Here is a 21,901-nt window from a genome sequence, read left to right as displayed (position 1 = left end):
CCTCCCCTCTCTCCCCCCTCCCCTCTCTCCCCCCTCCCCTCTCTCCCCCCTCCCCTCCCTCTCCCCCCCCTCTCTCTCCCCCCTTCCCTCTCTCTCCCCTCCCTCTTTCTCTTGCCACCCCCTTCTCTCCCAATTAACAACACCAATGGGATTAGGTTGTTTAGTTAATGGAAAAATATTTATACAGAGAGAGAAAGAACCCCACCTTCCTACCCACAGTGTGTGACCCTTACTCAGAACCACCCCTTGTTTTTACAAACATACAAAACTTTATTCAAATACAAAAGACATACAAAGATTAGAGTTTGCAAACAATAGTGAATTCAAATTACAATAGAGTTATTAGCATGTATAACGCACTAATCTCCCAGAGGTGTCCCCATCATTCCCAGCAATCCCCCACTGAAGCCACAGTGGTCGCTAGCTCCCTCTCCAAGAACACCATGGTACAAATGTCGCCCCGGAAAAAGGACAGGCAAAGCCCTCCACGGCCCACTACCTGGACCCTCGAATGCCCATCTTGAACAGGCGCAAGAGCAAGTGCACCAGTCGATCCCCCAAAGACCTCTCCCCCCCCCCTTTACTGGGTGCCCATATTATTATGAGTGGGGGGTTGAAGTGCAGCCAGAACTTGTGGAGCAGCCCCTTCAGATATTCAAACAGGGGCTGCAACCTCTCACACTCCATGTAGATATGACTCTCCCCGTCCACCGAAAGGACAGGTGGACGGGGTATCAGTGAACCTGATCAGGAATCTATAGCCCGGTACCGTCCAATGCAACACTCTCCACTGAGGACCTCCCTCACTGCCTTTTGGTGATACAGACCGTCACAGCGTGTCCAGACAACTGGTGAGGAACGAAGTGAACAGTGTGCAACAGCAGCCCGTCAAGGAATGGCACAGTGGGTATCTCTGCAATGCGGCTCATGCTGTGTGGGACCGGCTCCCAAAGGAGACCTTGGTGTTTGGGTCTGATGACCACCTGGGGTTAACACTCCCTACCCACGGCGATTTGATGGGAGATGAACCCTCTCGCCGCTCTAGCACGCGCAGGAGCCCTCTGACCAGCGGAGAATATACCCCAGACCCTGAATAGCTCCTGGTAAAAGCCTTGCAGCACTGCTGATGCTCATGATCTCTCCTGAAGGCAATGCTCTGTGTATCAGAGCGTGCCACCTCGGAGGGTGCTTGGTGTACATGTATCTCTGCAGGGTCCTGAGGTGGAGAGCCGCCAGCCACCAATGTATGCATACCAGGGACTGACCACCCTCCACTAGCGGAAGATTCAGAACCGTAGCAGAGACCCAATGCCTCCTGTTGCCCCAGAAGTTGTTCACCAGCTTCCTCAGGGTCATTGATCATAAGGAGGACAAATGTAGTGGGTCGAACTAAAGAGACCAGCAGATACCAAAGCCTAGTGGTGACCGGCTGGTTAGTAACCAACGTCCTGCCCTGGTATGAGACCTGACCATCATCACAGCCTGACAGATTCTTTCATCTGTTAAGTCCCACCAGTTCTCTGGCTAAGACTTAACAGTGGAGTTTAGGTAGACCCTCAGATGGAGGAGGTGCTTGGTATTCCACACAAATGGTCTTAGCTGTTCTGGAAAGGAGCCCACCTCCCACTGACCCACTAAAAGACCAGAGCACTTTCCTCAATCGACCCTGCCAGAGGATGCGGCTGAGAAGATCTGTGGTCAGTCTCGCATCCTCTGTAGTGAACAGGGTCGGTGATCATAAGGACATCTTTGGCATTAACATAAAGGGCTACTTTCGTCTCTGGCTCACACCGTACCAGACTCGTCAACCACTTCTGAAGAAGGCAGAGGAAAGGCTCTAGGTCTAGGCAGACTGAGTATAGTTGCCCCAATATCGAGCAGCCCTGATGCACCTGCTCCCAAAGCAAAAGAGAACGGGCACTGTCAGGGATCCATTGACATTTATTAGGCACTCCATAACAGTGTACTGTACAATAGACAGACGCGGACAACGAAGTGCGGTCTGAATCCAAACATGCACAGAATCTTGAGGAGGTAGTCATGATACATTCTGTCAAATACATTCTCCTGATTGAGAGTGCGGTGAAGAACCCCTTCTTTGGAAGCAGGACCTCGACCATCCGACACTTGTCGCCAGTCTTTTACCCAGGACCCTGGTGTAGTCAGCACCCGGTATGTCCTAGAAGGCCCTTATGTATTCCACAGTCAACTCATCCAACCACGAGGACTTACTTCCCCGTACCTGGCTGTGGGTGCTGGCCAGCACCCCCAGCGATAGCCACAGAGTCCTCCCACAGCGCTCGGCCCAGCGAGAACAGGGTCGCATAAAATGAGTGAACTTCAGGAACGATTCTCGTCAGATCTGTAACAGGGGAGCTGTTCTCTATCAGTAGCGCAACAAGTTATTGGCGCACACCCCTCCATTTCTCCAGAGAGTAAAAGAAGGGCCAGATCTTCTAACAGCTAGATTCATAACTTCACCTTGGGACCCCTTGAGCTTTGAGTTCCATAATGCTTCCTCCTTGTCCTGGTAAAAGAATGAGTCTCGTGTGGTTGGGGCCAGCTGGGTCTACAGATCAAGCAATCTGGAACGTGTGCTTCTTGGCAGACCCTTGCAAAAGAGTCTGACATCAGCTTTGACCATGTCCCACCCTAGTGTCAGGGAAGAGAAATTCCTCCGTTCTAACTTCCAAGCTTCCCAGAGCAGACAGAACGAGACCCTGAATCGATCATGTTGTCTAGCAGTGTTTGCTGAAATACCTGTAGGTGGAACACCCCTCTCCACCCCGGTTAGGCAGTATTTGTCAGAGGTAAGCTGGGCTTGATGCTGTCTGTGCCAAGGTCAGATATGAACTCCCTAATTTCCTCCACATACTCACTGCCAGAGAGGAACTTTGCCATGTCAGCTTCAGACTTCGCAAGAGTCCTCCACACCCACTTCATCCCAAGTCATCCACACCCTCACGTTCCCGTTCCCACCCACTCACCCCACTACTGGAAACATCCTCATCCACACTATCTCATTCCCACCCACTCACCCCACTACCGGAAATATCCTCATCCACACTATCTCATTCACACACTCTCACCCCACTACCGGAAACATCCTCATCCTCACTGTCCCATTCCCACAACCTCGCTCCACTACCGGAAACATCCTCACCCTCACTGTCCCGTTCCCACACCCTCACCCTCACTGTCCCGTTCCCACACCCTCACCCCACTAACGGAAATATCCTCACCCTCACTGTCCCGTTCCAACACCCTCCTCCCACTACCGGAAACATCCTCACCCACACTGTCCCATTCCCACACCCACACCCCACTACTGGAAACATCCTCATCCTGACTGTCCCATTAACACACCCATACCCCACTACCGGAAACATCCTCATCCTCACTGTCCCATTCCCACCCACTCACCCCACGACTGGACACATCCTCATCCACACTATCTCATTCCCACCCACTCACCCCACTACCGGAAATATCCTCATCCTCACTGTCCCGTTCCCACACCCTCACCCCACTACCGGAAACATCCTCATCCTCACTGTCCCGTTCCCACCCACTCATCCCACTACCGGAAACATCCTCACCCAACTTGTCCCGTTCCCACACCCTGACCCCCACTACCGGAAACATCCTCATCCTGACTGTCCCATTAACACACCCACACGCCACTACCGGAAACCTCCTCATCCTCACTGTCCCATTCCCACACCCCCACCCACGACCAGCAACATCCTCATCCTCACTGTCTCATTAACACAGCCCCACCCCAGAACCGGAAACAACCTCATCCTGACTGTCCCGTTCCCACCCACTCACCCCACTACCGGAAACATCCTCATCCAGACTGTCCCATTAACACACCCCACACCCCACTACCAGAAACATCCTCATCCTGACTGTCCCATTAAATACCCACACCCCACTACCGGAAACATACTCATCCTCAGTGTCCCGTTCCCACAACCTCACCCCACTACCGGAAACATCCTCATCCTGACTGTCCCATTAACACACCCACACCCCACTGCCGGAAACATCCTCATCCTCACTGTCCCATTCCCACACCCTCACCCCGCTACCGGAAACATACTCATCCTGACTGTCCCATTCCCACACCCTCACCCCACTACGGGAAACATCCTCATCCTCACTATCCCGTTCCCACACCCTCACCCCACTACCGGAAACATCCTCATCCAGACTGTCCCATTAACACACCCACACCCCACTGCCGGAAACATCCTCATCCTCACTGTCCCATTAACACACCCACACCCCACTACCGGAAACATCCTCATCCTGACTGACCCATTAACACACCCACACGCCACTACCAAAAACATCCTCATCCTCACTGTCCCATTCCCACACCACCACCCCACTACCGGAAACATCCTCATCCTCACAGTCCCATTAACACACCCTCACCCCAGAACCGGCAACATCCTAATCCTGACTGTCCCGTTCCCACCCACTCATCCCACTACCGGAAACATCCTCATCCTCACTGTCCCGTTCGCACACCCTCACCCCACGACCGGAATCGTCCTCATTCTCACTGTCCGTTCCCAGACCCTCACCCCACTACCGGAAACATCCTCATCCTCACTGTCCCATTCCCACACCTCCACCCCACTACTGGAAACATCCTGATCCTCACTGTCCCATTCCCACACCTTAATCCCACTACCGGAAACATCCTCATCCTCACTGTCTCATTAACACACCCTCACCCCAGAACCGGAAACATCCTAATCCTGACTGTCCCGTTCCCACCCACTCATCCCACTACCGGAAACATCCTCATCCTCACTGTCCCGTTCGCACACCTTCACCCCACTACTAGACACTTCCTCATCCTCACTGTCCCATTCCCACCCACTCACCCCACGACTGGACACATCCTCATCCACACTATCTCATTCCCACCCACTCACCCCACTACCGGAAATATCCTCATCCTCACTGTCCCGTTCCCACACCCTCACCCCACTACCGGAAACATCCTCATCCTCACTGTCCCGTTCCCACCCACTCATCCCACTACCGGAAACATCCTCACCCACCTTGTCCCGTTCCCACACCCTCACCCCACTACCGGAAACATCCTCATCCTGACTGTCCCATTAACACACCCACACGCCACTACCGGAAACATCCTCATCCTCACTGTCCCATTCCCACACCGCCAGCCCACGACCAGCCACATCCTCATCCTCACTGTCTCATTAATACAGCCCCACCCCAGAACCGGAAACAACCTCATCCTGACTGTCCCATTCCCACCCACTCACCCCACTACAGCAAACATCCTCATCCAGACTGTCCCATTAAAACACCCACACCCCACTGCCGGAAACATCCTCATCTTGACTGTCCCATTAAATACCCGCACCCCACTACCGGAAACATACTCATCCTCACTGTCCCATTCCCACACCCTCACCCCACGACCGGAAACATCCTCATCCTGACTGTCCTATTAACACACCCACAGCCGACTACCGGAAACCACCTCATCCTCACTGTCCCATTCCCACACCCCCACCCTACGACCAGCAAAATCCTCATCCTCCCTGTCTCATTAATACAGCCCCACCCCAGAACCAGAAACAACCTCATCCTGACTGTCCCGTTCCCACCCACTCACCCCACTACCGGAAATATCCTCATCCTCACTGTCCCGTTCCCACACCCTCACCCCACTACCGGAAACATCCTCATCCAGACTGTCCCATTAACACACCCACACCCCACTACAGGAAACATCCTCATCCTGACTGTCCCATTAACACACCCACACCCACTGCCGGAAACATCCTCATCCTCACTGTCCCATTCCACACCCTCACCCCACTACCGGAAACATCCTCATCCTGACTGTCCCATTCCCACACCATCACCCCACTACCGGAAACATCCTCATCCTCACTGTCCCGTTCCCACACCCTCACCCCACTACCGGAAACATCCTCATCCTGACTGACCCATTAACACACCCACATGCCACTACCGGAAACATCCTCATCCTCACTGTCCCATTCCCACACCACCACCCACTACCGGAAACATCCTCATCCTCACTGTCCAATTAACACACCCTCACCCCAGAACCGAAAACATCCTAATCCTGACTGTCCCGTTCCCACCCACTCATCCCACTACCGGAAACATCCTCATCCTCACTGTCCCGTTCGCACACCCTCACCCCACTACCGGAAACGTCCTCATCCTCACTGTCCCGTTCCCACCCACTCATCCCACTACCGGAAACATCCTCACCCAACTTGTCCGTTCCCACACCCTCACCCCACTACCGGAAACATCCTCATCCTGACTGTCCCATTCCCACACCCCACCCACGACCAGCAACATCCTCATCCTCACTGTCTCATTAATACAGCCCCACCCCAGAACCGGAAACAACCTCATCCTGACTGTCCCGTTCCCACCCACTCACCCCACTACACGAAATATCCTCATCCTCACTGTCCATTCCCACACCCTCACCCCACTACCGGAAACATCCTCACCCACACTGTCCATTCCCATACCCTCACCCCACCATCGGAAACATCCTCATCCTGACTGTCACATTAACACACCCACACCCCACTACCGGAAACATCCTCATCCTGACTGTCCATTAACACACCCACACCCCACTACCGGAAACATCCTCATCCTGACTGTCCCATTAACACACCCACACCCCACTACCGGAAACATCCTCATCCTCACTGTCCCGTTCACACACACTCACCCCACTACTGGAAACATCCTCATCCTCACTGTCCCATTCCCACACCTTCACCCCACTACTAGACACTTCCTCATCCTCACTGTCCCATTCCCACCCACTCACCCCACGACTGGACACATCCTCATCCACACAATCTCATTCCCACCCACTCACCCCACTACCAGAAATATGCTCATCCTCAGTGTCCCGTTCCCACACCCTCACCCCACTACCGGAACATCCTCATCCTCACCGTCCCGTTCCCACCCACTCATCCCACTACCGGAAACATCCTCACCCAACTTGTCCCGTTCCCACACCCTCACCCCACTACCGGAAACATCCTCATCCTGACTGTCCCATTAACACACCCACACGCCACTACCGGAAACATCCTCATCCTCACTGTCCCATTCCCACACCCCCTCCCACGACCAGCAACATCCTCATCCTCACTGTCTCATTAATACAGCCCCACCCCAGAACCGGAAACAACCTCATCCTGGACTGTCCCGTTCCCACCCACTCACCCCACTACACGAAATATCCTCATCCTCACTGTCCCATTCCCACACCCTCACACCACTACCGGAAACATCCTCATCCAGACTGTCCCATTAACACACCCACACCCCACTACCGGAAACATCCTCATCCAGACTGTCCCATTAACACACCCACACCCCACTACCGGAAACATCCTCATCCTGACTGTCCCATTAAAATACCCACACCCCACTACCGGAAACAGAATTCATCCTCACTGTCCCGTTCCCACACCCTCACCCCACTACCTGAAATATCCTCACCCACACTGTCCCATTCCCATACCCTCACCCCACTACCGGAAACATACTCATCCTCACTGTCCCGTTCCCACACCCTCACCCCACTACCGGAAACATCCTCATCCTGACTGTCCCATTAACACACCCACACGCCACTACCGGAAACCTCCTCATCCTCACTGTCCCATTCCCACACCCCCAGGCAACAACCAGCAACATCCTCATCCTCACTGTCTCATTAATACAGCCCCACCCCAGAACCTGAAACATACTCATCCTCAGTGTCCGTTCCCACACCCTAACCCCACTACCGAAACATCCTCATCCTGACTGTCCCATTAACACACCCACACCCCACTGCCGGAAACATCCTCATCCTCACTGTCCCATTCCCACACCCTCACCCCACTACCGGAAACATCCTCATCCTGACTGTCCCATTCCCACACCATCACCCCACTACCGGAAACATCCTCATCCTCACTGTCCCGTTCCCACACCCTCACCCCACTACCGGAAACATCCTCATCCTGACTGACCCATTAACACACCCACATGCCACTACCGGAAACATCCTCATCCTCACTGTCCCATTCCCCACACCACCACCCCGACTACCGGAAACATCCTCATCCTCACTGTCCAATTAACACACCCTCACCCAGAACCGAAAACATCCTAATCCTGACTGTCCCGTTCCCACCCACTCATCCCACTACCGGAAACATCCTCATCCTCACTGTCCCGTTCGCACACCCTCACCCCACTACCGGAAACGTCCTCATCCTCACTGTCCCGTTCCCACACCCTCACCCCACTACCGGAAACATCCTCACCCACACTGTCCCATTCCCATACCCTCACCCCACCATCGGAAACATCCTCATCCTGAATGTCACATTAACACACCCACACCCCACTACCGGAAACATCCTCATCCTGATTGTCCCATTAACACACCCTCACCCCACTATGGGAAACATCCTCATCCTGACTGTCTCATTAACACACCCACACCCCACTACCGGAAACATCCTCATCCTCACTGTCCCGTTCACACACCCTCACCCCACTACTGGAAACATCCTCATCTTCACTGTCCCATCCCACACCTTCACCCCACTACTAGACCACTTCCTCATCCTCACTGTCCCATTCCACACCCCCACCCACGACCAGCAACATCCTCATCCTCACTGTCTCATTAATACAGCCCCACCCCAGAACCGGAAACAACCTCATCCTGACTGTCCCGTTCCCACCCACTCACCCCACTACACGAAATATCCTCATCCTCACTGTCCCATTCCCACACCCTCACCCCACTACCGGAAACATCCTCATCCAGACTGTCCCATTAACACACCCACACCCCACTACAGGAAACATCCTCATCCTGACTGTCCCATTAAAATACCCACACCCCACTACCGGAAACATCCTCATCCTCACTGTCCCGTTCACACACCCTCACCCCACTACCGGAAACATCCTCATCCAGACTGTCCCATTAACACACCCACACCCCACTACCGGAAACATCCTCATCCTGACTGTCCCATTAAATACCCACACCCCACTACCGGAAACATCCTCATCCTCACTGTCCGGTTTCCACACCCTCACCCCACTACTGGAAACATCCTCATCCTGACTGTCCCATTAACACACCCACACCCCACTGCCGGAAACATCCTCATCCTCACTGTCCCGTTCCCACACCCTCACCCCACTACCGGAAACGTCCTCACCCTCACTGTCCCGTTCCAGCCACTCACTCCACTACCGGAAACTATTCATCTTCACTGGGCTGTTCTTACCCAATCACCCATTACTGGAAATATCCTCATCCTCACTCCCATTCCCACAACCTCACCCCAGAACTGGAAACATCCTCATCCTCACTGTCCCATTAACACACCCACACCCCACTACCGGAAATATCCTCATCCTCACTGTCCGTTCCCACCCACTCATCCCACTACCGGAAACACCCTCACCCACACTGTCCCGTTCCTACACCCTCACCCCACTATCGGAAACATCTTCATCCTGACTGTCCCATTAAAATACCCACACCCCACTACCGGAAACATCCTCATCCTTACTGTCCCGTTCCCACACCCGCACCCAACTATCGGAAACATCCTCATCCTGACTGTCCCATTAACACACCCACACCCCACTACTGGAAAAATCCTCATCCTGACTGTCCTATTAAAATACCCACACACCACTACTGGAAACATCCTCATCTCACTGCCCGTTTCCACACCCTCACCCCACTACCGGAAACATCCTCATCCTGACTATCCTATTAAAATACCCACACCCCACTACCTGAAATATCCTCATCCTCACTGTCCCGTTCCCACAACCTCACCCCAGAACTGGAAACATCCTCATCCTCACTGTCCCTTTCCCACACCCTCACCCCACTACCGGAAACATCCTCATCCTCACTGTCCCATTCCCATTCCCACACCCTCACCCCACTACCGGAAACATGCTCATCCTGATTGTCCCGTTCCACACCCTCACCCCACTATGGGAAACATCCTCATCCTCACTGTCCCGTTCCCACACCTCACCCCACTACCGGAAACATCCTCATCCACACTGTCCCGTTCCCACACACTCACCTCACTAATAGACACTTCCTCCTCCTCGTTGTCCCGTTCCCACACCCTCACCCCACTACCGGAAACATTCTCATCCAGACTGTCCCATTAACACACCGACACCCCACTGCCGGAAACATCCTCATCCTGACTGTCCCGTTCACACACCGTCACCCCACTACTGGAAACATACTCACCTTCACTGTCCCATTCCACAACCTCACCCCACTACCGGAAACATCCTCATCCTCACTCTCCCAGTAACACACCCACACCCCACTGCCGGAAACATCCTCATCCTCACTGTCCCGTTTCCAGAACCTCACCCCAGAACTGGAAACATCGTCATCCTCACTGTCCCATTAACACACCCACACCCCACTACCGGAAACAGCCTCATCCTCACTGTCCCGTTCCCACACCCCTCACCTCACTACCGGGAACATCCTCATCCACACTGTCCCGTTCCCACACACTCACCCCACTACTAGACACTTCCTCCTCCTCGCTGTCCCGTTCCGACCCACTCACCCCACTACCAGAAATATCCTCATCCTCACTGTCCCGTTCCCACACTCACACCCCACTACCGGAAACATCCTCATCCAGACTGTCCCATTAACACACCCACACCCCACTGCCGGAAACATCCTCATCCTGACTGTCCCGTTCACACACCCTCACCCCACTACTGGAAACATCCTCACCTTCACTGTCCCATTCCCACACCCCCACCCCACTACTGGAAACATCCTCATCCTGACTGTCCCATTAACACAGCCACACCCCACTACCGGAAACATCCTCATCCTGACTGTCCCATTAAAATACCCACACCCCACTACCGGAAACATCCTCATCCACACTGTCCCGTTCACACACCCTCACCCCACTACCGGAAACATCCTCATCCTGACTGACCCATTAACACACCCACACCCCACTGCCGGAAACATCCTCATTCTCACTGTCCCATTCCCACGCCCTCACCCCACTACCGGAAACATCCTCATCCTGACTGTCACGTTCCCACACACTCACCCCAATACCGGAAACATCCTCATCCTGACTGTCCCATTAACACACCCACACCTCACTAACCGGAAACATCCTCATCCTCTCTGTCCCATTCCCACACCCTCACCCCACTACCGGAAACATCCTCATCCTCACTGTCCCGTTCCCACACCCTCACCCCACTACCGGAAACATCCTCATCCTCACTGTCCAGTGCCCACAACCTCACCCCACTACTGGAAATATCCTCACCCTCACTGTCCCGTTCCCACCCACTCACTCCACTACCGGAAACATCCTCCTCCTCGCTGTCCCGTTCCCACACCCTCACCCCACTACCGGAAACATATTCATCTTCACTGGGCTGTTCTTACCCAATCACCCCATCACTGGAAATATCCTCATCCTCACTCCCATTCCCACAACCTCGCCCCAGAACTGGAAACATCCGCATCCTCACTGTCCCGTTCCGACACCCTCACCCCACTGCCGGAAACATCCTCAATCTCACTGTCTCGTTCCCACACCCTCACCCCACTACCGGAAACATCCTGACCCACACTGTCCCGTTCCCACACTCTCACCCCACTACTAGACACTTCCTCCTCTTCGTTCTCCCGTTCCCACCCACTCACCCCACTACCGGAAATATCCTCATCCTCACTGTCCCATTCCCACACCCTCACTCCACTACCGGAAACATCCTCATCCTGACTGTCATGTTCCCACACACTCACCCCACTACCGGAAATATCCTCATCCTGACTGTCCCATTAACACACGCACACTCCACTACCGGAAACATCCTCATCCTGACTGTCATGTTCCCACACACTCACTCCACTACCGGAAATATCCTCATCCTCACTGTCCCATTAACACATCCTCACCCCACTACCGGAAACATCCTCATCCTCACTGTCCCATTCCCACACCCTCACCCCACTACCGGAAACATCCTCATCCTGACTGTCCCGTTCCCACCCACTCACCCCACTACCGGAAATATCCTCATCCTCATTGTCCCGTTCCCACACCGTCACCCCACTACCGGAAATATTCTCATTCTCACTGTCCCGTTCCCACGCCCTCACCCACTACCGGAAACATCCTCATCCTGACTGTCCCATTAACACACCCTCAACCCACTACCGGAAACATCCTCATCCTCACTGTCCCGTTCCCACACCCTCATCCCACTACCGGAAACATCCTCATCCTCACTGTCCCATTCCCACTCACTCACCCCACTACCGGAAGCGTCCTCATCCTCACTGTCCCGTTCCCACACCTTAATCCCACTACCGGAAACATCCTCATCCTCACTGTCCTGTTCCCACACCCTCACCCCACTACTGGAAACATCCTCATCCTGACTGTCCCGTTCCTACACCCTCACCCCACTACAGGAAACATCCTCATCCTCACTGTCCCGTTATTACACCCACACCCCACTACCGGAAACATCCTCCTCCTGACTGTCCCATTAACACACCCACACCCCAGTACCGGAAACATCCTCCTCCTGACTGTCCCATTAAAATACCCACACCCCACTACCGGAAACATCCTCATCCTCACTGTCCCGTTCCCACACCCTCACCCCGCTACCGGAAACATCCTCATCCTGACTGTCCCATTAACACACCCACACCCCACTGCCGGAAACATCCTCATCCTCACTGTCCCGTTCCCACACCCTCATCCCACTACCGGAAACATCCTCATCCTGACTGTCCCATTCCCACACCATCACCCCACTACCGGAAACATCCTCATCCTGACAGTCCCATTAACACACCCACACACCACTGCCGGAAATATCCTCATCCTCACTGTCCCATTCCCACACCCTCACCCCACTACCGGAAACATCCTCATCCTGACTGTCCCATTAACACACCCACACCCCACTGCCGGAAACATCCTCATCCTCACTGTCCCGTTCCCACACCCTCATCCCACTACCGGAAACATCCTCATCCTGACAGTCCCATTAACACACCCACACACCACTGCCGGAAATATCCTCATCCTCACTGTCCCATTCCCACACCCTCACCCCACTACCGGAAACAACCTCATCCTGACTGTCACGTTCCCACACACTCACCCCACTACCGGAAACATCCTCATCCTCACTGTCCTGTTTCCACACCCTCACCCCACTACCGGAAACGTCCTCATCCTCACTGTCCCGTTCCCACAACCTCACCCCCTACCGGAAACATCCTCACCCACACTGTCCCGTTCCCACACCCTCACCGCACTACCGGAAACATATTCATCTTCACTGTCCTGTTCTTACCCAATCACCCCATTACCGGAAATATCCTCATCCTCACTGTCCCATTATCACCCCCACACCCCACTACCGGAAACATCCTCCTCCTGACTGTCCCATTAAAATACCCACACCCCAGTACCGGAAACATCCTCACTGTCCCGTTCCCACACCCTCACCCCACTACCGGAAACATCCTCATCCTGACTGTCCCATTAACACACCCACACCCCACTGCTGGAAACATCCTCATCGTCACTGTCCCATTCCCACACCCTCACCCCACTACCGGAAACATCCTCATCGTGACTGTCACGTTCCCACACACTCACCCCACTACCGGAAACATCCTCATCCTGACTGTCCCATTAACACACCCACACCCCACTGCCGGAAACATCCTCATCCTCACTGTCCCATTCCCACACCCACACCCCACTACCGGAAACATCCTCATCGTGACTGTCACGTTCCCACACACTCACCCCACTACCGGAAACATCCTCATCCTGACTGTCCCATTAACACACCCACACCTCACTACTGGAAACATCCTCATCCTCACTGTCCCATTAACACACCCTCACCCCACTACCGGAAACATCCTCATCCTGACTGTCCTTTTCCCACACCCTCACCCCAGAACTGGAAACATCCTCATCCACTTTGTCCTATTCCCACGCCCTCACCCCACTACTGGAGGCAGCCGCATTGATACCAGCCTCAGGAACAGTGCTGAGGGAGACACTGCTCCCCCGGATAGTCAATGGCACTCGCAGCGTGTTCAGTGCTACTGCTCTTTACGGTGTTTCCTGCCTCCAGTTTGAGCATACCATCAGCCTCCTCAGTCTGAAAGAGTGGCTCATGCCACTTTGGTCTTGCCCATCTCCACAGCTGAGTCGCCATGGTCACTCATCCCTGAGATAACATATGGAGGAGTCACGATATCCCTATTTATCAGAGAGGACAGTGACCCAGGAGTACTCCTGTTCCCATCAGGCCCCAGAGCCTACAACCTGCGGAAGGCTACATTCTGAGAGGCAACCCCACAGTTGAGCCCCTTCCCCCCCACCACAAGTAACCTCCTTTCACCAGCGTCAATTCCCTGCCCGGCGGATGAGAGCTCCAAGCACAGCACTCCACTGGATGACAAATCAGGCCTCTCCTGTTCGGCAGGGGTACATGTCCCTGAGGATGTGGCAGCGCGACTGGCCCGTAGCCCAGTGGATTCGGTAGTGTTCTGTTCCATGCCCCTCAGCAACTCCCAAACATGTCACCTCTACAGTGGTGGGGTAATCATGACCTAAACAACCTCCGTGTGGCTTGAGCAGTATACAGGTGATTGGCAATCTCACCTCACCCAAAAAACGCAAGTGGGGGCAGAGGTGCAGGTACATAATATAGAGGGTCACTTTCTGTATGGGGCCTGTCGCTGGCTCTACCGGCACAAAGACCCCATCCACTTCTACCCCCTACTCAGCTCTCTGGTGGACTGTCGATAGAGAACGGACTCATGGTGCACCTTGCCAATCCCAAGAACACCTTCATCTCCATCCACAGACGCAACCATAATAGCTACCTTCTCCTCAGTACTCAAGGTTGAAGTGATGTCACATTGCACTCTATATTTTAGATTTATTGGTCGACTAGACAACGGGGTGACCCGTTGGGGCACCTTTTGAAAGAAGGGTAGTGCAGTCTGATGTGACCAGAATGAACGTTAAATTTTCCTGAATGCTATTGGTATCGCTTTGCTTCGGAAACTGAAGTAGAAAACCTCTGTTTTTTAAAGAAGGACGATGCGTAGGAAGCAAATATAGCTCCTCATTTAACAAAAGACATTTTGATGGCATTATTTCTGGTTTATCTGCCACCCTTGTGCCTCTTGTTGTCATTCTGGAGACGTGCAGTCCTTTCATCCCCCGTCTCTTCATCTCTTCTGCTGTTTATTGTTTATCTCTGATCCTGGAGACGTGCATGCTTCTCCTCCTCCGCCTCTTCTTCTCTCATCTTTTTTTGTCCTGACTCTTTGATCCTGGAGTTGTGTGGCCCTGGCTTCATCTGATTCTCATTCTCTCCCTCTCCTTGCTGCTTCCTGACGACATTTGGCGTCATCTCTTGACCATAATGTCCCCCTTCCCTTTCCACGCGGCGTAATTAGGCTGACCATTTTTTTTTAACCCTAATGCTGGTTAGAAGATACGAAGCAGTAACACCAAATGATGCTGATTATTCTTGATGATGTGGTTGGCACTCTCCTAAATGGATGTGATATAGCTACCGCTGTCCTTTGACTGCAGCAAACGGTTTTATGGGTGTCTCGAACTACGTCATTACAATAAGATTTAATTATCTCTTATTGATGGGTGGCAGTTAGATCTGTCCCAATTCTGCACATGTTGATGGTGATGAGCAGAATGACACCCCAGGAAATAGAGCTGCCCTGCCCTTTTGCTCTGGTAGGTGTCGCTGCTGAGGCTGACCGTGCGCATGTGTCGGGCTGTCACGTCCCGGTTTCCATGAAGGCCGATGGGCTCTCGGGTCAAAGCCAGCCTGTTGATTTTTGGCAAATGTGCAATTTTATACCAGTATATAACTTTAAACTTTGCTTGCATTCCGTAAGTTAGTGCATTTTAATTCAATTTAGCCAAAAAAAAGTGCTGCTGTAATGCATCATTTGCGCTATTTGGAGGTCACAAACAGACAGACAGAGCATGAGAGTTTTAGTAGTATATAGATAAACTCGCATAGCGGGGTGGAGATATGTTGCTACCAAAGGAGGTGTAAGACACTCCTTCACTCTACTAGCCTTCAGGTCATCGTTGGGTAAGATGCAACACCTGCTTAGCCCTCCCCTCCCTGATAGGGTCCTGTGAAGCCATGGGAGCAGGTGATGGCTGGTCATATGATCAATTGGTGCATATCACAAGACCTGGTTATGCGACCACTGACGCCAGGCAGACAATTTCTGAAGAGCATTGGCAATGGGTGGGGTCACCCACCTTGTAACAACACTGCCCAGAAGCAGGCAATGGCAAACCCCTTTTGCAGAAAAATTTGCCAAAAACAATCATGGTCATGATTCCATGATCACCCATGTCATTCGACATGGCTCATAATGAATGAATGAGTCTAAAAGGTGGTGGCTCTACAGGAGTTTGTTTGCTCCAAGATACACCTCCTGCATAAGAACTAGGTCCCGCCATTTTGGAGCTGCAGCCCAGCATGTTAAAGCCCCACACAGTCTGAAATCAAAACCTCACTGATATAAACTCAGTTACACCACTTTCTCAGTCTTTCGAAGAGCAGTTTAGAAACGAGAGACAGGACAGGTGTCTCCTCCAGACAGGCAGGGAAGTCGTGTGGTGAAATGTCAGCACTGACCACCTTGTTGCGCAGTAAAGCAGTTTCCACCAGGCCGCTCTGATGTTCCTCACATTGGACTTACTGCACGGAAGTCCAGGCGTTCACCGCAAAACACTCCACACTGTCATCCCTGGCAGAGTACTTCAGGTGGGGGAGTAAGAGAAATCCATCCCAGCTCCCAGTAAAAGTTGCAGGACCAAACTGTGGGAAGCTGCCAGGCACCGTTCCTGCCGCGGCCCGAACACGGACTCAACAAACTCGGGAAAACAGCTTTTCTTCGAGAAGAAAACTGCTGCAGTCCACTGCCAAAGATGAATCACCTCTCTCCTACCCCTTCATCATTGTTCTTCAGGGTTTATTCCCAAAATAATTTGACTTTTTCCAGAAAGCTCACATACCACCGCTGCTCTAAGTGTAACACATCCTTAGAGCCCCCCTCCAAGTGTGACACTCCCATAGTGTGAAAAATCCCTCAGTACTGCTCCTCCCTCCCCATGGTGTGATCTTCCATCAGTTACACCCCTCCCACAAGTGTAACCCTCCACAGTATCACTCTCTCCTTGGATATTTCCCTGTGACTGGCCCGCCTCCCTATCTTTTCCTTGGACTTTCAGCCCACTGTTGGTGTCAGGAGGTGGACCCATGTCGTGGGGATGGGTGCGGTGGGGGTGGGTACGTAGACTTGCTTCGGACTGTGGTGTCACTAACTCTGCTCTCTTCATTTCACTAGCTAACATGGATAGCTCTGAAGGTAAAACTAGTTACAGGTTAACTTGGTCTAGTCACTGTTTTTGCCGTGTGACAGACCAACTCGGTCTAGTCCGTTTCCATTGTGTGGCAGGTTATCTTTGTCTAGTTGCTATTTACATCGCGTGCCTGCTTCTGCCTTGCTGTGTATCCTCTGACTCCATTTGTCCCTTGTTCCCACAGCCCAACAGGATGTCATACATCTCGTGTGGGTCAGATTCTGCTTAGATCCTTAGATCCTGCTTGTTGGGCAAGCACGTTCCCTCCCACCTTGCTGATACAGAGCCATCTCCTGTGAGGCTCACCTTTACTAGTTGGCACTGAAAGTCACAGCCCCTGTGTGAATGGTTCCAGGAACCTGCAGTGAACCCCAGCCCAGCAGTTGAGAACACTTAGTTCATAAGACAAAGGAGAAGATTCAGGCCATTTAACTCATCGAGCCTGCTCCACCGTTCCATCATGGCTGATTTAATATCCCTCTCAACTCCATTCTCTTGCTTTCTCCCAGTAAGCGCTCACTAATCAAGAACCATCACTTCCAATATACCCAATGACTTGGCCCTCACAGCAGTCTGTGGCAATGAAATCCACAGATTCACCTCCCTCTGGCTAAAGAAACTCCTCATCTCCATTCTGAATGGCTATCCCTTTTTCTGAGGTTGTGCCCTCTGGTCCTGGGATCCCCCACTATGGGAAACAACCTCTCCATGTCCACTCTATCGAGGCCTTTCAATGTTCAATAGGTTTCAATAAGATCTCCCTCTCATTCTTTTAAACTCCAGGCTCAGAGCCATCAAGCACTCCTCGTATGTCAATTATTTCCTGTGACACCGTACTGGGAAGAGCAGTTCCCACCCACCTCCAGCTCCAATATTCCCCAAGCCCAGGTGTCTGGCTGTTGGAGAGACGTGTCCCTTGTGAGAGGGTGAGGGGTGACTTGTGCTGGATGGTGGGGGGGGGGGGTGACCTTTATTAGTGCTGGAGACACTGGGAAGCAGCCCTGGGGTGAAGATGCCTGCAGTCCTCCTGTGCTGTGAGATCTCAGGTCCATGCATTAGGCGATGACCACAACCCATGCACCCTGTGAGTATTACTGACTCTCACCGCAAAATGGGGGAGGGACGAAACAGAGCTCTAATGGTGCTTCTCCCCTGCCTCCGCAGTATGCGCTTTACAAGAAGATGACGCAGGCAGCCATCCTGATCCAGAGCAAGTTCCGCAGCTACTATGAGCAGAAGCGCTTTCAGCAGAGCCGACGGGCAGCCGTGCTCATCCAGCAGTCGTACCGCAGCTACAAGGAGTACGAGCGGCTGAAACAGGCGCACCGCGGTGCCGGACCCCTACAGCAGAAGATGAAGTGAGTTAGGGTGCCGGGGGTCAGGGGGAGGCTGCAGGCAGCACAATCCCACTTCGTCACAGCCCTCCACTCCTAGGATTACAACTCCCCACCCTTTGGTCCGCATTCCCTCCCCCTCGACCTCAACTCGCTGTGGGAGGGGTGGTACTCTGGGAGAGGTGGTACTGAGGAATCTTTTATCATTCTAGGGCTTCCTTTCTCACCAAGAAGCAGGACCAGGCTGCCCGCAAGATCATGAGGTTCCTGAGACGGTGCCGGCACAGGTAATGAGGGGAGATGGGTCATACACTCTGACCCTCACTGGGGCACAGTCCCACACACACACACTGACCCTCACTGGGGGACAGTCTCTCTCTCTCTCTCTCTCTCACACACACACACACTCTGACCCTCACTGGCGGACGGCCCCACACACACTAACCTGTATAATTTGAGATAGGAATGAAAGCCTTCTGCACCCAAACTGCTCCAGGTGACCCGGGCGAGGAATTGGGGTGTATTTGTATTAAAACGACAAAGCACTGTTCCAGGGTCAGAGTGATGTAACAGTGTAGCTGGAGCCTCTCTCTGTGTCTGACCCTGGGAGTGTGTGATGGGACAGTGTGGAGGGAGCTTCACTCTGTCTGACCCCGGGAGTGTGTGATGGGACGGTGTGGAGGGAGATTCACTCTGTTTCTGACCCCGGGAGTGTGTGATGGGACGGTGTGGAGGGAGCTTCACTCTGTGTCTGACCCCGGGAGTATGTGATGGGACAGTGTGGAGGGAGCTTCACTCTGTTTCTGACCCCGGGAGCGTGTGATGGGACGGTGTGGAGGGAGCTTCACTCTGTGTCTGACCCCGGGAGTGTGTGATGGGACTGTGTGGAGGGAGATTCACTCTGACTGACCCCGGGAGTGTGTGATGGGACAGTAGAGAGAGCTTCACTCTGTGTCTGACCCCGGCATTGTAGTGATGGGACAAAAGAAGGGAATTTTATTTCAACACACATTCTCAATCTGATCCTCACAGTTTGGTCTGTTGGTTTGCAGGATGAGGGAGCTGAGGCAGTCGCAGGAGCTCGAGGCTGTGCCCATCCCTGGGTTGACGACATAACTGGTGTGGTGGTGCTCAGACCGAGAGAGCTACTCTGTGTGTCTGAGGGAGCGGTCACCACGATATCACTGCCTATCACTGCCTTCCATCAATAATTCACCCCCCCCCCATATTCCCCCCTTCACAATGACAATCACCTTTCTCTAGGGTCTCCAGTGCTGCTGCAGATGGGAAGCTCCCCCATGGCAGTCTGGGGAGAGGCTTCCTTACGGCAGCCCAGGAGGAGCTCCCTCATGGTGGCTCATGAGGAATCACTCACGGCAGTCTGGGGGAGGCTCCCTCATGGCAGCACAACGGGAGCTCCCTCGCCGCTCCCGGCCCCTTGGAATTTGTCTATGTTCTGTGCTTGGCTAAGGTCGGGGGCGGTGAGCTGGTTCCAGGGTGGAGGATGAGGGAGGTGAGTTGGGGGCGTCCAGACTGGACCCTAGTGCCTGATCCCCTAAATCCCAAACCCCTGGATGTGATCAGGATTGGGGTCTCTCGCTTGGCTAGAGGGTGGCAGTGGGGTCTGGGATATTCCTGTAGTTCTCCTCTCCCCAAATAATGATGGCTAATCAGACTGACTCCACTCCTGCCTGGATTGGTTTGTGGATGGGATGGTGGGGCAGTATCTCTCCCCACCCCATTCACACATATTCTGATCCCCAGTGGGTGATGGTTGTATCTATTTATTTATTTATTTATTTATTGGGTTGTAGTGCCTGAATCAGTCCCTTGAGCCATTCCGCCCAGCAACCCCCTCGATTTAAACCTTTCTCAATCATGGGGCTGGGACAGAGAGGGGGGAGTCAGAGAGAAAGAGAGAGGAAAAGGGGCAGGAGTGAGTGAGAGAGGGAGTGGTCTGAGAGAAAGAGATGGGGGACGCAGGCAGGAGAGAAAGAGAAAGGGGGGAGCAGGAGCAAGAAGAGAGTGAATGTGGATCTGGGAAAAGAGACTGGGTTGTAAGGCTGGGATTTGGGATGGAGACTGGGGACCCTGTGCAGGAGCTCTGTCTGGGGTCTGGGCGGCTGGTATGATCCCGTCTTGGAACATGAGGGGTTCCGAGGACAGGAGTGGGGAAATGCTGCTCTGGTCCAGGATATGTGGTAAAGCCTGCAGATGTAAATATTGTTTGATTGCACTGACATGTAGCGGTGAGTCACCCTGCACTTGGGTGTTGGGCTGAAAGGGGTGGAGACTCGCGTCGCAGATGCATTGACGCACGGACATGTGGGATGGTGGGATTGGGAGGTGTGGCCAGTTCCTCCTGCAGACCCAGCAGTTGGAATCCCCCTCTGCCTATGTTGGGTGCACGCTTGCTGTGGGAATTCCCCCATCCCGTCTGTAACTAGTCATGGGCTTTCAGATTGTTCATGTACAGGACCATAACTGGGTGTGTCACTGACTCTGCCCATGACTGTACTGATGTAATTGTTGAAATATTTCCTAAATTAAACTTCAGTAGAGAACTTGTGTTTGCTTCACTTATTGAGGACATCACGACTGTCACTGAAACAGTGGTTGGAGGGGTCAAGATTATGCCCATCCTTTCCTTGCAGCCTTTGTCACAATGGGTAACTCACACCAATATTTTAGGCGAACTTCAGATCGGAGCAACCAGGGTAATCCCCACGCGGTCACACTCGTGAAAACCACCCAGACCCATGTATCTCAAACTGTGAGGCAACAGCAGTACCTGCGATAGCCTGCAGATGGAGCTGTACTCCACATCTTTTAAAAGTTATGATCAATTTACAATCTGGAAAACGTAATCAAGCAGTTAAAGTGAATCTTCCCTGTCCAAAGTATACCATATACAGTCTTGAGATTCACCTTCTTGCAGACAGTTTCAAAATAAAGAAACACAAAAGGAACTACGAAAAACCATCCACA

The 21,901-nt window shown here is 53.0% G+C and overlaps 1 protein-coding gene across 5 annotated transcripts in view; it reads left to right on the top strand.

Moving 5' to 3' along the window:
- Nucleotides 1–21,470, top strand: part of LOC140197915 (calmodulin-binding transcription activator 2-like) — a 216,123-nt gene extending 194,653 nt beyond the window's left edge. For all 5 annotated transcript variants that reach the window (XM_072258518.1, XM_072258515.1, XM_072258516.1 and 2 more), the window contains 3 exons: nucleotides 18,744–18,937; nucleotides 19,126–19,200; nucleotides 19,966–21,470. In XM_072258518.1, the coding sequence (XP_072114619.1) occupies nucleotides 18,744–18,937; nucleotides 19,126–19,200; nucleotides 19,966–20,029 (333 nt within the window). In that variant the 3' untranslated portion in view covers nucleotides 20,030–21,470. The remainder of the gene's footprint in view (nucleotides 1–18,743; nucleotides 18,938–19,125; nucleotides 19,201–19,965) is intronic.
- The last annotated feature ends 431 nt before the right edge of the window (nucleotides 21,471–21,901 follow it).

This window comes from Mobula birostris, chromosome 5 (genome assembly GCF_030028105.1).
Source record: "Mobula birostris isolate sMobBir1 chromosome 5, sMobBir1.hap1, whole genome shotgun sequence".
In the NCBI taxonomy this organism is placed as follows: Eukaryota; Metazoa; Chordata; class Chondrichthyes; order Myliobatiformes; family Myliobatidae; genus Mobula; species Mobula birostris.
This window is presented reverse-complemented; position numbering and strand designations above follow the sequence as displayed.